At 35.7% G+C, this 17,076-nt stretch overlaps 1 protein-coding gene across 2 annotated transcripts in view; it reads right to left on the bottom strand.

Annotated features, from left to right (window-relative positions):
• Positions 1 to 17,076, bottom strand: part of DNAH7 (dynein axonemal heavy chain 7) — a 120,148-nt gene that overhangs the window by 82,506 nt on the left and 20,566 nt on the right. For both annotated transcript variants that reach the window (XM_075512168.1, XM_075512167.1), the window contains exons 15-20: positions 14,366 to 14,590; positions 12,824 to 12,970; positions 11,529 to 12,214; positions 8,934 to 9,120; positions 2,332 to 2,525; positions 970 to 1,168 (exon numbers count right to left, since the gene is read on the bottom strand). In XM_075512168.1, coding sequence (XP_075368283.1) covers positions 970 to 1,168; positions 2,332 to 2,525; positions 8,934 to 9,120; positions 11,529 to 12,214; positions 12,824 to 12,970; positions 14,366 to 14,590 — 1,638 coding nt within the window. The remainder of the gene's footprint in view (positions 1 to 969; positions 1,169 to 2,331; positions 2,526 to 8,933; positions 9,121 to 11,528; positions 12,215 to 12,823; positions 12,971 to 14,365; positions 14,591 to 17,076) is intronic.

Genomic DNA, 17,076 nt, shown 5'->3' on the forward strand with positions numbered 1-17,076 from the left:
TGCACTGGAAAAAACTTCCAGTCTATACCAACAGGTTATTTTCCTGCCATTAACAAAATCCAACCCAAGTCTTATTATCAACAAACTCCTCAATAAATTTAAATGGCTCCTTAGACAAGCAGGGTAAACTACTTGAGTGAAAATCTGCCATTTGTTTTGCAGTTCCAAGCTTCTTTGCTTTTAACAATCTATACACACAATAGCATCAATAAAAAACCACATCTATGAGGGGAAAATGTGTCTGTATTGACATTAAAAATATGTAAATGTTATCTGGTTTAGATCATTATAGAAGTTCTGTAGTCAAGGCTAAATGCAGACAAATGGTGCTTAACCATTTCTTATTCATGCAGCTCAGTTTGTCCACGTCTGATATGCACCAAATAGATCAGGTTATTCACTTTCTTCTGTACTGATATGCTACTACAATAATTAAACTGTTGTACTGTAAGACAGCATCAGGGAAAGTGCGTGCACATTTAATTACCTCACTTGACACTGAAAAGGACCACAAAAAAAAAAAGATTACAGAGATGGTTAAATATACGACACAATGATGAGACACTGTAAAGACTAGAACGATACAACGTGAAAAGAAGAGTTAAGGGTCTTGATTAATGTAGTCATAATTAAGAAGAATATTAAAAAAAAAACATGGGCAACCTTCCAGTTTAATCTAGTCCCTTAATATGACATCAAGTGTAGAAAAATCTCTGGCAAAAGAATCCTTGGCGCAAATGGTTTTGACACTATTATTTAATTTTAAAGAATTTTGGAGAATTTTATAACCAGAAACCAATACCAGGACTAAAAAATAAAAAGGTATAACCTTTAAAGACTTAATTCATTGTTTTAATGTTCACCCTAAGTGCAAAGAATAAAAAGTGATTCCAGTATACGTTAACATTTACTGAAGAAATCAACACTGAATGACATTAGCCTAGAAAATAAGAGGTTAGGACTTGTTACCTTGTGGACAGACTTCAGCATAGCTGCCTCCAGTTCAACCAGCCATTTTTCAACTTGACCTCTAGCTTCTGATGTCGAGATTGTCTCTACAAGTTCCACAGTCTCTCCTTCACTACTTTTAATGTGTGTAATATCTAATACATCAGTAAATTCTACTCTTGCAATTCCTTCAAAACACTTTTTCAAGTGAGGTTGTACTCTAGAAAACAAAACTAGTATTAAATAGCTTCTGACAATTTCTTCTTGCCAAAGATGATTTAAATGATTTAATGATGACGATTTAATTTTTTTAAAAAAATATTTCTGAACAATTTACTTAAAAGATCATTTAAGTTGGTTAAAAAAAAGTTTATCCTCAACAATAATTCCTGTGTACTACCCCCTGCAAGATGCTTACACCACAGTATTTTTTGAAGATCAGTTTAAATATGCAAAATATTACTTATAGTCTCTGTAACATATAAACAAGTAAGGATAAACAAGTATTCTTTCTTTAACTGCTAATCCACCTACAGTACATAAAATACCATTATTTATACCTTCCCAGCAAACTATAGTAAACATTAAGGAATTTGAGTAAAGCAACCAAGTACAACCTTAACACAATAGCTTGTAATAAATAAATAAATAAATAAACCTTTAATATTTTCTTCCTCACAAGATCTCTTGCCCTGTTCATTGCACTATATGAATATTTCTCTGCAACTGAGCTGCCATTTTATTATTTATTTTCATTCTTATTTTTGCATGACTTTGCACTGCTTTCACTGCACGCTATCAAGTCTGCGTGTTGGAAATCAAACCCCAGTTCCTCTGCTTCTAGCGAAGGCTATATTGTTTAACAAGATTGCTTCTGCAGGAATCTTCGTAGAGTTAATTCCACTCAGTATAAGAAGGACTTACACCGAGTTACACTTTTTGCAGTTTAATCCTGAATGAGGCTGGGGAGTAGAAATCCCAGAGAGAGTTAAAACAACGGCAAACAAATTCTGAAATACTTTAATTCGGACTGCCCCTAAGAAGGTAAAATTCAAGTCAGCGGTATGCAAGTTCCATTTGATATTCAGTTTTCTACTGGGAAAAATCAGGTATGTTAATTTCACCATGAATTACTACATAGAATGCTGATTATTCTGCAAACAGGTGTATGGAAGGGTTACTAGTTTAGAAAACAGAACTGAATTTAGTTACCCATATTAAAAATTACTCTGCGCTCACCTATCATAAAATCTAACCAAGTAGATACTTAATACCATAACTGTCAGTGAGAAAAAAAGAGAGTTCTGGGCTCAGAGAAACAATATGACAAGACTATCTGCATGCACTGTGAGTCACAAATACATCCATTAAATATTACCATACCGAGAAGGATCTTTGGTCTCTGAAAGAATGTCAAGGAGTTCATCATTAGATAAAAAAAAGAATCTGGGGAAAAACAAGCGCTTCTTCTCTAGGTATTCATTAAGCCCCTTGAGAATTAGCTCCAGAAATTCATTGCACTTCCTCAGTTTTTCCAACATCTTGTCTATTATTACTACTGTCAGCACATGTTTGTCCTGGAAAAGAAATTATTCCAGATAAAAATGTTAATACCTTCTCAAGTAAATCACCATACAGCACCGCAGGAAGTCTTAAGCAAAATGAATCTTTATTTCAAATTCTGCTTTACTCAAACCATTGTCAGGGTTACAATTTACTAACCTTCTTCATTGCCAGGGTTCACCGCAAAAGTCGTTAAGCAGTTGGTATTAAAGTAAATTTTTCAAAACATGAACTATTATTTTTGAAAATAATTTTCAAAACAGGATCAATTCATCAAACAATACAACTCCCCATCATTCTATTGGAGAAACATCCATTTACACTGGCTATTCAATTGGATTATGTAATTAAGCAGCATGAACAATTAAAACTTTTTGATGGATTTTTTTAAAAGTGTACTTTATGACAACAATGCAGTCACATATTTTAAGTGGTAATCATCTATCAGACTTCAATGCAAAAAAAATGATCTTTCCTTCCTTATAAGTATATATATACGAGATTATAAGTATTGAGATGGCAAAGTTGTACATAGGCAACACTGACACTTCAGTACTAATACAACTAGTGATGTGATCTAAAAAAAGGTATTCTCTGATCCTAATTTTACTACTCTGATCCTACATTTACTAGCTAAATACACATTTAAAGATTTTTGCTATCAAAATGTGACAAGTTATATTTGCTTTAAAAATATAAAAAATTGTATTTTTATTTATTTTTACAATAGCACCTGAATAACACCAACACTGGGTTTCTTATATTTATACACTGTTTGGGTGACAAAATATATTGTACTGGGTTTGCGTGGCAAGGTTTTGATACTGGGAGGGTTACAGGGGTGGCTTCTGTGAGAAGCTGCTGGAAGCTTCCCCTATGTCCAATAGAGCCAATGCCAGCCGGCTCCAAGACAGACCTGCTGGTGGCCAAGGCTGAGCCCATCAGCGACGGTGGTAGCGCCTCTGGGATAACGTATTAAAGAAAGGAGAAAAAAAACCTGCTGGACTATAAACAGCAGGGGAGAGGAGTGAGAATACGTGAGAGAAACAACTCTGTAGACACCAAGGTCAGTGAAGAAGGAGGGGGAGGAGATATTCCAGGCGCTGGAGCAGAGATTCCCCTGCAGCCCCTGGAGAAGAAGGTCATGCCCTGCAGCCCATGGAGGTTAATGGTGGAGGAGATATTCACCTGCAGCCCGTGGAGGACCCCACACCAGAGCAGGGGGATGCACCTAAAGGAGGCTGTGACTCCATGGGAAGCCCGCACTGGAGCAGGCTCCTGGCAGGACCTGTGGATGCAAGAAGAGAGGAGCCCACGCTGGAGCAGGTGTGCTGGCAAGACTTGTCACACCATGGAAGGGACCCACGCTGGAGCAGTTCGTGAAGAACTGCAGCCCATGGGAAGGACTCACATTGGAAAATTTCGTGGACAACTGTCTCCCGTGGGAGGGACCCCATGCTGGAGCAGGGTTAAAGTGTGAAGAGGAGTCCCCCCTGAGGAGGAAGGAGCAGCAGAGACAACGAGTGATGAACTGACCACAACTCCCATTCCCCATCCCCCTGTGCCACTGGGTGAGGAGGAGGCAGAGAATTCGGGAGTGAAGTTAAGCCTGGGAAGAAGGGAGGGGTGGGGGTAAGGCGTTTTAAGATTTGGTTTTATTTCTCATTATCCTACTCCGATTTGATTGGTAATAAATTCAACTGATTTCCCCAAGTCAAGTCTGTTTTGCCCATGATGGTAATTAGTGAACGATCTCTCCCTGCAAGCCTTTCATTATGTTTTCTCTCCCCTGTCCAGCTGAGGAGGGGAGTGATAGAGCAGCTTTGGTGGGCACCTGGTGTTCAGCCAGGGTCAACTCACTACATATATATTAAGACATATAGTGCTTTCCAAATTCTTTCTAGTGCTTTCCAAATTAACCTCTCAAATTAAATGAATGTAAACGCTTATAAAACCTACTGCAGAAGATGAAAGTTATCTCAATTAATAGAAATACAAAAAAGATTTTGCAAGAGACCTAAAGGTTGCTAAGCTAGGAAGCCTGAAAGAAACAGTTGTCTGAACATCAGGTTCTAGCATTTAATATGCCTTATAACCAATTTATAGCCTAATCATCATTACATTTTTTAATTTTACTCACCAGGTATGGGATTTTGTGAGAAAATGAGACACACATTGAAAAGCAGCAAATCATGCAAATTTATGACTGAGGAAGTCAAACAAAGCAAATGCTTCTAACTCAGTTCCATTATTGGCTTGGGGTCATCTGTGACTGAATTTATTCTAGTTCAGGCCTGTGCCAGTACATTAACTGACTTGTTAACCATGAACTGATTCGAACCCACTCATTTTGCAATACATAACGTTGTATAATGACAAAGTCCTGGCAAGGAAATGGAGAGTGATAAATCCCAATCCCCTGCTTCACTTCCCAAAGTCTGGGAACACAGGTTCTGCCATAGCTTATCCTTTACCACCTAAATCAGACTGCATTTCCACGGAATTTGAATGGGGCCAGAATGACCACAGGTGAGATGGAAACAGACCTAACTAGAAATGTTAGTCAACCCTTACATCCCCTCTGCTTTGCCCAGTGAGTCTGCACCTGTAAGCACACAGCATAGAACACATATGCAGGATTGAAATAAAAAAAGACACAGGTATATCCAACCGTAAGAAATACCAAAGAGATTGGTAGGGAGAAATTCAGACTAGTCAATCTACTGAGGGCTTGTAAGAACTGCTGACAGTAACAACAAAGAATACTCCAACAATGGACAGCAGAAATCAAAGATGTACCCAGACTATTTCCACTAGGAACAGTTTTGTCAGAGCCCATTACAAATACAGAATGTCCCACTCAGAAAAGTCCCTGATAGGGTTTGCAGGACAACACAGTCTCACAGAGCAGAAGCATGGGTGACTCATGTTGCAAGGGACAGTTGAGGAGAGACAGGCTAGACTGCTGTGCAAAGCCCAGAAGGTGCAACAGGTATCTGTAAGAAACAAACCCCTCCCAGGATGACAATGCAGATTTGACCCAGTAACCTCACTGCTGTTCAGCTTCAGCTTGCAGAATTTAATAATAAATTCCACCTTCAGTTTCAGTTCAAAAACTCGTAACATTTTGAAATTATTTGCAACATGCATTCAGCTTTCATTCAATTCCCTGCTCATGTTACACATATACTTCCATTCTACTGAAAAAAACCCAGAATTATATGTTTACCTAATTGATCTTCATGGGGGTGCACCTCCCTATACAATAATCACAGCGTTCCTTTGTACATGAAATAGATTTACCTTCTGTTACTTGCCTCTTACATCATACCAAACCAGAACAAACTCAATAACTATACATACATTTCATCTATACATAGACAATTAAGCTGTCAGCATACAAACATAGTTCATAATTGATTTTATAAACAGTTTTTAATGCACAAACAACCATATAACTATAAGTTGTCAACAGAAAGAGGTTTTGTTCCCTTTCTTAGCATATTTATCATCAGCAAATAGAGTAAGTGCAACTGGTAAAGCAAATCAAAGCTGTGTTGCCAGTTTTATAAATGGGATTGTTCCTGCTTGTTTTTTCTTTCATATGAGAAAAAGTCAGGAAAAAAATAATTTATGCTTCAACATAGATTTCCTATTTACAGTTCTGCTAAGGCATGAAGAAAAAAGGGAACGCCATCATTCTTAGTCATTCAAAACATCAGTGTAACTTACTTTGTCAGTGACACTGTCAGTGTCAATTAGGGGAAAAAAAACTGTATCAAGAAAATAGTATAAATCAAGTGTATAAAAATAGTTTGAAAACCTTGTTAAAAGACCATCACTAACTCCAGTTTCTAAATACAATTTTTAACATATCACCAGTTGCAGCCTGGGATTTTCTTTTCTTGGATTTTTTTTTTCTTGCCCTTTTTCTTTTTTTGTCTTGTCTTCCCCACAAAGACAGAAAATCTTTCATATCCTAGATTTTTTTTTACATTTATGGGAAGTGGAAATGAAACCACTAAGTAACTTAACCCTCATTAATGTGCATTGTTTAAATTAGATATTTAAAATTAAGAAATAATATATTCAAATTATCCAAATTTGTGATTAAAAGCTAAGCAAATAAAGGAATTCTATAATACACAGCAATTTTGTAATACAATGGCTTATAAATGCAAAAAAGCACAAACAGACTCAAGTTAGCTTTATGCTTTAAGAAAGACCATTCATATAGACTGGGGAAGAGCATTCTTTTAAGCCATGAAACCGAAACATTGCATTTGCAGAAACAGAGTGCCATCTTCTGGAAAAGAATGCCTACTTGTTTAGCCAAAATCAACTTTAGATTGTTAAACTTCTACTCTGGTGTTTACGTTCTCCCATACAAACAAAAGATAGTTCTTTTTTCTGCCAGTGATAACATATATCACATTCAAAAAATACATTGTATTTGATTAGCACTGAATATCTGAATTAGAAGATTTTATCAAAACAGATCATTCAGCACACAATGTTCAGAAATATAATACTCAACAAAATTCTGAAATTCTTGCCTTTTTTAATTTTGAAAATAAAATTAATACTTCCCCAAAATGAATAGTATTGATTTCACAGCTCTGTGGGATAGATTCCTGATTTTCTTCTAAATCAGAAGAAAGAAAAAGTGGGGGGGTGGGGGGTGAGGGGGAGTGTAAGACAGAAGGAGAAAAAGAGAGGGAGGGAGAGAAAGAGAAGGAGAAAGAATAAAAAGAGAATTAAAAATTAAAAATAACTTTAAGTGATCAAGCTTGATCAAGCTGAATTGCCAGGAAATGAAGCAAACGCTTCTTTTTGTATACGACACATTTTGTGTATTCCTACATTAAGACTATGTCTGCAATCTGAAAAGAGCTCAGACCAAAAGCTTTTAGACTGAGTGAAGAATTCAGGGTTTGTCCTAATGACATAATGGATTTCTGAAAGTTCCGCAAAGGCATGAGACAGATGAAAACAAAGCTTCTAACTTTTTCCTTCAAACAACCACCTTATGTCCCTACCCTGGAAAACAGCAGACCTCATATATCTTCTCAAGTCTGTTGAATAGTTTAGTAAGCCCAGTTACAAAAATATTAAAAATGCAACATCCTACTAGAAATGTCCTTGATATTAGGGAACTTTTTCAGAATGAATGCAGTTTTTTCTAATCATTATAAGAATCATTAGAATTACATAATAGGATTACCAGAATTACTAGGTAACTGGTTATTCCCTGAGGAACAGAATTTGTAGAGCATGCATTCAGACCGTTCATCATGTAACTGCTGGAGAATCAGCTGTGCCACTTTCAGATGTTACCTCTTCCCCTACTAGTACCACCTCTTTGCTAGAAGCTATTGCCCTCTCAGCAGAGTCAGCAGAAGAGATTGGAGGAGTGTTCTTCATCCAGTTAGGCTGGCAAATATAGCCCATCTAACCCGACCCAAGGCTGAGAACATCTAACTACTGAAGCAAAGAGCATTCACATAATCTCATCAACTGATCCTAATAGCAGTGCTAACTTCCAGAAAGGGTCAACTAAGAAGCAGATTGGCAAGACAGTAACATTTTGAACTGCCAGACGCGTGCAGTGATGGTGTCTGACAACTGCCTTATGCACTGATTTATAGTAGATCAGAATAGTACTTTTGAAGCAAGTTAAATATCTAAACAGTTTAAAGTTATAGCGGCATCTCTACCATTCAATATGCAAATAAACAGCATTTTTCAAAAGGAGCAATTGGTGTCAAATTTCATTGATTCACGTCAGTTGGCCTACAGTGCCAGGATCATCATTGCTATGTTACTTTGGTTTGTATGCTGCTTAATTTTACTCACCAGAATGGCACATGGCCTATAAGAAGAGGCTGGGAGAGCTGGACTTGTTCAGCTTGGTGAAGTGGAAATTAGGGTAGAATTTAACTGTAGCCAGGAACTACATGAAGGGCAATTGAAAAAAAACCAGACCCAAAATCTCAGCAGTGACAGCTGGGCAACAAGGGGCAACAGGTACAAATCTTTGTTTAGGAGGTTCAGCTTAGACATTAGGAAAAAATTATTTACTAGGAAGGTACTGCAGCACTGAAGTCTCTGGAGGTAATCTGCAAGAAATCTCTGTCCTTGGAGATTTTTGAAATTTGGCTAAACAAAGCTGTGGCTAACCTGATGTAGTGTTGGCAAAAGTTCTGCTTTTAGAAAGAAGTTAGACTAACTGAACTCCAGTGGCCCCTCCCAATCAATGCTTCTATGATTCTATGTGAAACAGTTCTGCAAAATAATTTTTAAAAGAATCTAAGAAAGGGGACCAAGATGAAACAGAAAACATATTACTGTGTTATCATAAGCATTTTTTTTTTGATACATGCTACAAATTCACTCTATATTCTTAAGGCAGCGGCACTTACCTGAAAAACTGACTTCATTAAGTCTTTCCATGTCTTAACCACAGTACTGAATCGTCTACTTTCCTCAGGCATCTGAGCCATGATGTCAGGCGAACTGAAAATTGGCTCTAAATAAAGCCAAGTAGCCTGAACCTTCAGCCATTCATCCAGGATTTCCTGTACCAACAACAGCTTTCCTTCCCATTCCCTATAAAATAGCATTAGTTCAAATCCATTAATTGATGCCCCCAGTAAAACATTTCCAGCAGACTGCTAAGATCTTTTTGGCAATTTACATATTCAGCAGCAAGTGCAACAGGTGTAATTTTTAAGATTTCAGCAGAATATCATATTAACGTAGCCTGATTTGCTGCATAACAAACCCACATTAATTTCTGCAACTGGATCATCTGTAAGGTTGATTGTAGAATTTCATGAACTAGGTCAATCCAATAAATAGACTAGCAGTATCAGTGAATAAACGTAGCACACACTTTAGCAAGTAATGGTATCTGTGGACAAATTCACTTCAATTGAGTATGCAATCTGGTTTCTGGCATACACCAAAGCCCGGACTACTATTTCTAACTGTTTTCTAGGATAGACAGGCTGATATAGCAAAAGACAGACATGAAAGTAAGCTAAACTACTAAACCAAAAATATGTAGACATTGTTCTAAAGAGACATGTGGTCTTAATTAAAAAGATTTCAAGTAGTAAATAGTCCAATGGTTAAGTCACATTTTATTTCTGACTTCATATTCCCAATGTGGATGTTGAACACATTTGTCTGATAGATTAAAGAGTCTTTCAATATTCCTGCACACCACTATGAGTACACAATATTATAATTCAATAGCTATTCAGTCTTTCCTTTTGATAGCCAAAAATCCAAGATCCTTTAGTCTATCATTTTTTCCAAGTCTCCTCAATTTTTCTGCATCGTTTTAAAATTAACACCACCATTTGACACTTCTTGCTATCTCACCAATATCAGACAGATGTGATATTGTCAGTTCTCTAATGTCATTGGTATTCCTAATTCACTGACATAAGCAATTTGCAAAAAATATATAAAAGTTATTTATAATTCTATAACAAGTACATATATTATTCTTTCCTGTATAAAAACAGTGAGTATCATTTTTCACACTTCTCATACCACTGGACAGTACAGATAGAATTATTATAAAAAGTGCACGCTGTTAAAATATATATTGTATAAATGAACCATGGCAATAATTTTCTCAACAGGACACTCATACATGGGCTGCACTGAGTTCTGTAAAATAATACATGTGAAAACACACTTAACTTCTTCCTTCCTTCATTTACCTGCCACAGATTCTAAACAACAGGCAGCTTTGCTTGCATGCACGCACCTTCTCCTCTACCCAAAGTCCCTCTCTCATCTTTTAGGCATTGGTACTTCATCTCTGTTGATTTTGCTTCTACCAAGAGGTAGAGAAAAATGCAGCTTTCCAAGAGGAAAGTTAGGCAGGTCAGTTAATTTGCTTACACCAAAAATACACAAAAATCAAGACGAGGGATTTGGAATAATCTCTGGCAGCAATCCAGAATTCTACATGCTTTGTTGGGTTATTGAGAAAGCAACTGTTGTGTAATCACCTACATCTCAAAGACTGAAGTAATAGTAATACCTTGTATTATTACAAATGTTACTAGTCACCAAAGAACTCTGATGAAATTACCATGGTGTGCTTACTCTTTTTAAATAGGCAAAATCTACCATTCTACATTAATAAGGAAGGAACTCTTACCCTATAGTACAGTAGTACTTAGAGAATTAATACTTATTGGAATGTACAGGTATGTATATGTACTTATGTATTCATATTTTTTGAATATGTGCTGAAATCTGAAATAGCATTTCTGCAGGTACCTATATAGCTAGATAATTACAGCCAAACTTTAGATGTAAGATTTTTGGTTTTCCACAACATGGCTATGTTTGGGGGATTTAAGAAGCAAGTAAAGTACTTATTGAGGAAAGAGACAAAATCAGATTAAAATCTATGCTCAAAGATGGAAGTATAGAATATTTAACATGCAATGCTAAGTTTTGGAATTTAATTTTCTGCATTAGGAAAAAAAAATAAAAATATCTTTCATCACTTCCCTAAAATTTGTCTTGCTTTCATTTTCTTCATCTCCCTTACATAAGCCCTAACATTTTTAATTGTTGAAGAGCTAAAAGATCCCGTAACTTTATAATTTAGGTAGAAAGTTTAGACTACATTCTCTCAGTCTACAGCCTTTCCATATATACCTCAGATAAGCTTTATCTGGTAAAACAAAGGTAATGTTATGATGCGCCTGGTACCTTAAGTACCAGAGTGCATTAAAAATGTTTAGCAACCTCTCCAATGTATTAGCATTTCCCATATCATTAATTAAATGTAAAAATCAGCTTCATGGGATTAAATAGCGTGTAGCTGACATGGGACAAAAGCTTTAGCCCTTTAAAATGAGATTCATTCACTGCTTAAGGAGGATAAACAAAAGCATTTGAAGTCCCTATGCTTTAGGGCAAGCAGAAAAGATTTCTTATTTGGTAACATTACTTGGTGACTTTCTATTAGAAAAAAAAATTACCTTATTCTCTTTTCATAATGCTTAATGAATGGAGATCCTCTCATAGTCTGAGTTTTGACAATGTGGTCATCCAATAACATCTGAATATCATCTACAGATGACAAAATATGGGTTCCTGTTTCTCTATAGGCAAGAAGAGTGAACTCCATTTGATCCCATTCAGAAATCATTTTCGTTAAAGCTTTCTCAAGTGAGTGTTCTTTGCTGGCTTTTTCACTGATGGTCTCAAACTTTTCTAGGAATGGTTCAAGGTGCAAGTTAATATATGACAAGGCATTTGAGTCTTCAGAAGGAGATAGTGGTAAACCAGCAATTTTTGACATCTCTTCCCAGTGCCTTTCTTGCAAACCAGGATTGCAGATCACCTGAATTAGAGGAATGTGACATCTGAATTCCTCTACTTTTGATCTAACCTGTCTTGTTATTGCTAATGCATTTGGAGAATTGTGGAAGGCTTTTTCTAGTTTATACAGTCCATGCCAGTAGTTTCCTACATCTACCTCTACTTTGTCTGGATTCACTTCTCTAAATGATCCCTCTGTCCAGTCTTTGTGTTTTCTGTTGAATTCAACAGTCATATCATAGAGATGAAGAAACGGAGCAAGAGTATTCCGGATGTTTTTATGCTGAGGGTACCGAGATACTGGCCATCCAAAGGACTCTTCTTCTGAATTAAACTGATCAATCTGTTGAGACATAAGTGAGGTCTGAAATACAAACAAAACTGTCCGTGATACCAAGTCCTTACCACAGGGATTATGGAGGATTTTCGGTGCCTTCAACAAGCTTCAAATTAAGTTTTGTGTTACTAAAGCAGTCTATTATGTAATTGCTGCTATTAATTGCAGTTAAAGCAATCTTTAACAGTAACAGCTCAGCATTCATGCTAGTCAACAGAGGAATATATTTAGAGGTTTAAAATGGTACCTGGACGTTCCTCTATAACTTGCAGTAACATGGAGGCTTTAACAGACGGCAGGTAATAACGAGCATCAGGAATTGCACTTCCAAGAACATAAAAGTGTAATTTCTATGCAAACCTACCTAAACTTAATCCACTCTTTCACTATGCAAAGTGCTGCCATATTAACTCAAGATCACATAGTAACAAATTACCGTGCTCAGTAAATTTGCAGTTTAAATTGCAGATCATGTAAAAATATTTCATAGCTGAATTAAGAATTATTTTGTCACATCTCAATAACTGCATTACTAAGCAAACTGTTGATTCTGATAACACAAATATTAAGATTTACAATTTATACTATTAGACCAGTGTAGACTATAATTTATACCTTATCAGCAGCAAGATCCAATTTTGTATTTAATGCTTGAGCTTTCTTCAAATACTTGTTGACTTCCTGAATATCTCCAAATGTGCTAAATTCTTCAACCTGCTTAGAATAGCTTTTCAGTTCCTCAACAAATTGTTCACAGCGTATCTAATTAAACATCAAGCAAGCATATAATCATTTTTTAAAAATCACAATAAATTTCTGTAAAAAGAAGGGATAACTATTCTGATTTGCTATAGTAGGACACTTTATACTTGCAGAAAATCCAAGACATCCAACATATTTGCACATGAGTATCTATTCCACCCAAGTTACAGAATTTGCCCTGAATCTTACTGTTACTGCAGTGACTTATTGGGCTGACAGACACAACTTTGGGTTCTATGTCATAGGATACAGTTGGACATAGAAAATTCTGCTTTCTGTGATAGACATAGTCAGCAGGCTAATAATAGAAAGCTAAATTCAAATTCCTAGTATATCTGAAATTAAAATAGAATAATAGGATTAATCAAATGACAGACAAAGCTAAACAGTTTCACAAGACAGAGGTGTCTCTTGTCTTAAAGCCATACAGTTCAAGGATAGCTTTTTCCTCATATATACGACTCTGCAGCACATATTTCACATTGAGTATCAGTAGTGGTCAATGTCTGAAACCAAGCATCAAAGTATACAAAGCAATAACATGTTTCAAGATAACAGAATCTATGCTGCACATTTATTTATAACACAATAACACTTACCAGATACTTCTTTAAATTTACTGCATAAACATATACGCTCACTATCTCAAAATATGTACAATCTAAGACAAAATGATGATGAGACTAAGGAGCACAAGAAAACCAAAACAAACAGCTATAAAGGCAGTAACTGTAATTAGCAGCAGCCTAGTAATTAGCAATCCTTGTGGAGAGACCCCATCACTTCGATAATACAACAAACTGTACTGTAAAAGCCTAGTAAATATAATGAAAAATTCTAACAGATGAAATACATATAAAGTATAAGAGACTAAACTAAAAAATAAAAACATATATAACAAACCTCAGTCAAGATGCACTTATGTTATAAAACTACCTTATTTGACGTTATCCTAACAGCAAAATCATACTTACAAATTAATGCAGGGGGTTTTTTTGAGCTATCATAGGAATTTCATATACTGCCGTTGACTCCAAAGGGACTGCTCACGTGCATAAATCAAGCCATGTACGTGTCTTTAAAGGACCTATCTGAATTTTAGTATTTGACATACAGACAACTTTCATCAACATCACCGGAAGTTCTGTAACCAAAGAGCTTTCAGAGTGCAAAATGCGAGATGTGGCTTGTCTTGCAGTACTCATGGATATGTGAAAAGCAAATGAGAGGGAAGCAGGCAAAAATTAATTAATATCAAGAATAATATAAAAACACCTACTTCAAACTTCTTTTTAAAATACATGGGAAAAGAGGTTATTCCATCCACTATTTCATGTCCTATATGCCATTCAAAATTAGTAACTCAAGGATTTTTAAAATATTGTCATTACAAACCTTAAGTTCATCTTGAAATTGATCTGTTTTTTCTTTAATTATCTTTCTGTGCTCTTCAAAGATATCTGGCATTCGTGCATACCATTGAAAAGCATTACTGTTCAGTTGAATGTCTGCTGGTGAAAAGTTGACACATTCTACCAGGAAAGCAATGCAATTTACAGCATCCACTAATTTCTGCTTCAATTCAAGCATGTCACATGTTTCCACTTTCTGCACATAGGCCTGGGGAATAGAAATTAAGAGGGAAGACATTTTTTATATAATTTAATGCCAAAATAATGACTGTATTTAATACTTAACTTTAAAAGCTTATTTTTTATGAGGCAAATTAAATACAATTAGAAATACATGAACTGAAAAGGTGTTTATTTGGAATGGCATGGTATTAGCCATTTTTACAGCATATAACTTAATACAACTGCCCTACTAGCTATTTTATTGAATAAAACTCAAAAGAGTGGGTGAAGCTGTATGCACAAAGGTTTGGACTAACGGAAGCCAATCCAGACAGCCTGTTGTAAGTGTTGCAGGTTTGGGAAAGAAAGTGTGGTGCTACCAAGGAAAAATTAGTAAAATAACTACAAGAGAAAAGGACACGCTTCAAAAAGGGAAGCACTGGATGGCCCAGTGTAAGATTAGGTCTTCCCTAGCCGTAAGAATATAAGTAATATACACAGCCACTGTACTACTCATTATGATTAAAATAAAAATTACATTGTTCTTTTAGATCTCAAGAGTTGGCAGTAAGCTGCATTGATACATGTAGCATTCTGTATGGTACTCTTAACAGAACAGAAACACAGCCCAGTTTAAACAGTAATCCATAACAAAGCACTCTGAAAGCCTCTCAACAAGAAGAGAGCTTTATTAGTAAAAATGTTGGCCAATTGGACAGATCAACAATATACCAGTATATGTAAATATTACTCAATATCCATCAATTGAAGATACAGAAAAATTTAAAATGATGACACAAGGTGGTATCACTGGAAACATTTTTAGGTAGGGATAAACTGTCCAGTAAATCTACACTTCTGCTCTTTTAACAGCAGTTTCTATGCTTCAGAATATACTCATTGCTATGGATCTAGAGAACATTCGGCTATTAAAAGAATACCCCAAAGAAAGACTGATACATCTTCTCAGCAATGAGATGGAAGAACTATTAGAAGGGTTTTGACGCTGGTATTCATCTACACATGATGGTATTCATCTTACATGCTACACATGATAACATGCAATTTGTTCTCCAACATAAAATTATAGCATAACATGTATACATTTTAAAGGCACCATATTCTCAGATAGCACATAGCTCAACTTGTAAACATTTTACTTTTTACTTGAAAAAATTACTCCAGTTATAGCCCATGTTAAACTTCACTGTAGCAAAAGTTCAAATCACTCCGATCCAAATTCAGCCAACCACTCAGGCACCCAATTTATTTTAAGCACACACATATATTCCACACATTTAATATCGGGCACATACATCAGAACTTTGCTGAACAGCAAGAGACTAAGACACGTTACATTTCAAGTGTGAATATAAGTGCTTTGCTGAACTGGAGCCTGAATACATCAAAGAAACAGCAGGGTTTTGATAACAGAAGTGGTATTTGTAAGTGAGGAGATGGGATTCTACAGTTATCGAACTGCAAACCCTATATCTGCTAAATTGTAAATGATCATTCAACAAAGGATATAAAGGCAAAATTACTTCATACAACTTGCCAATGAGTGCTTTTTAAAGTTTTCTTGTGAAGAATTAAATACATATTAAAGTTCCCTACATCTCAGGTTTCAACTTTTTGATTAGTTTAGGATATTGGGAATAGATATTGAGTCTTCCATATCTAATTTGATTCCTTGAATTTAATTCAAGAGAACCAAGAGATATTCACTGTTTGACTACACTAACTGTTCAGAAGCCTGAAGAACACGCAGTCTAAGTTTAATTCTACTGGCATGTTGCCCACACTACAGAAATTACTTGTTATCTGCTTACACTAGCTACATGGGAATAGAAATAAAACCATGCACTTATTCCAAGCCATCATATATGAATGCTTTGCTTCGTGAAAATCAGTGACAAAACTTCCAGGTAATACCTATATTACTAACAGGCTCAATCAGCGCTGCAGCCAGCCACACTGCTTGCTAGCATGCTCCCCTACAGCAGTGGTCTCCAAACTTTCTTGATCACACATCCTTATCAGTAAGAAATTTTTGAGCATGCACCCCTAATATATGTATAATTATTTATAGATTATACACACATACTACTGTACTAACATATTATGTACACAATAAAATATGCACAAAAAATAGAAATAAAAAAGGATTAAATGAAGATTAAATAAACTATATTTTAAATAGTTTTTATTCATTTTACAGAAACCTTTTTGCTTTCACTAATATTATTATTAATAATATCTTTAGCGAGAGCAATGTGATTGAATGTGCTTCATTAATCTTGGTTTAATACTTTGAGATTCAGAGATTCAAAGGTCTGGTTCTAAGTTCAGTTTATTTGAATACTTCATTTCAGTGGCTGTCATAGCTTAAAAAAAAACCTCAAAGGTCCAAATGGAAGAATTGCATCATTGGCTGCGCTTAATAAATCATGATCGCATCAACCGATTATGCAAAGCTTTTTGTTGAAATTCATCTAGCAAATTTCCATCTTCCCTGATGTCACTCAATTA

The sequence above is a fragment of the Mycteria americana genome, chromosome 9 (genome assembly GCF_035582795.1).
Source record: "Mycteria americana isolate JAX WOST 10 ecotype Jacksonville Zoo and Gardens chromosome 9, USCA_MyAme_1.0, whole genome shotgun sequence".
NCBI lineage: Eukaryota > Metazoa > Chordata > Aves > Ciconiiformes > Ciconiidae > Mycteria > Mycteria americana.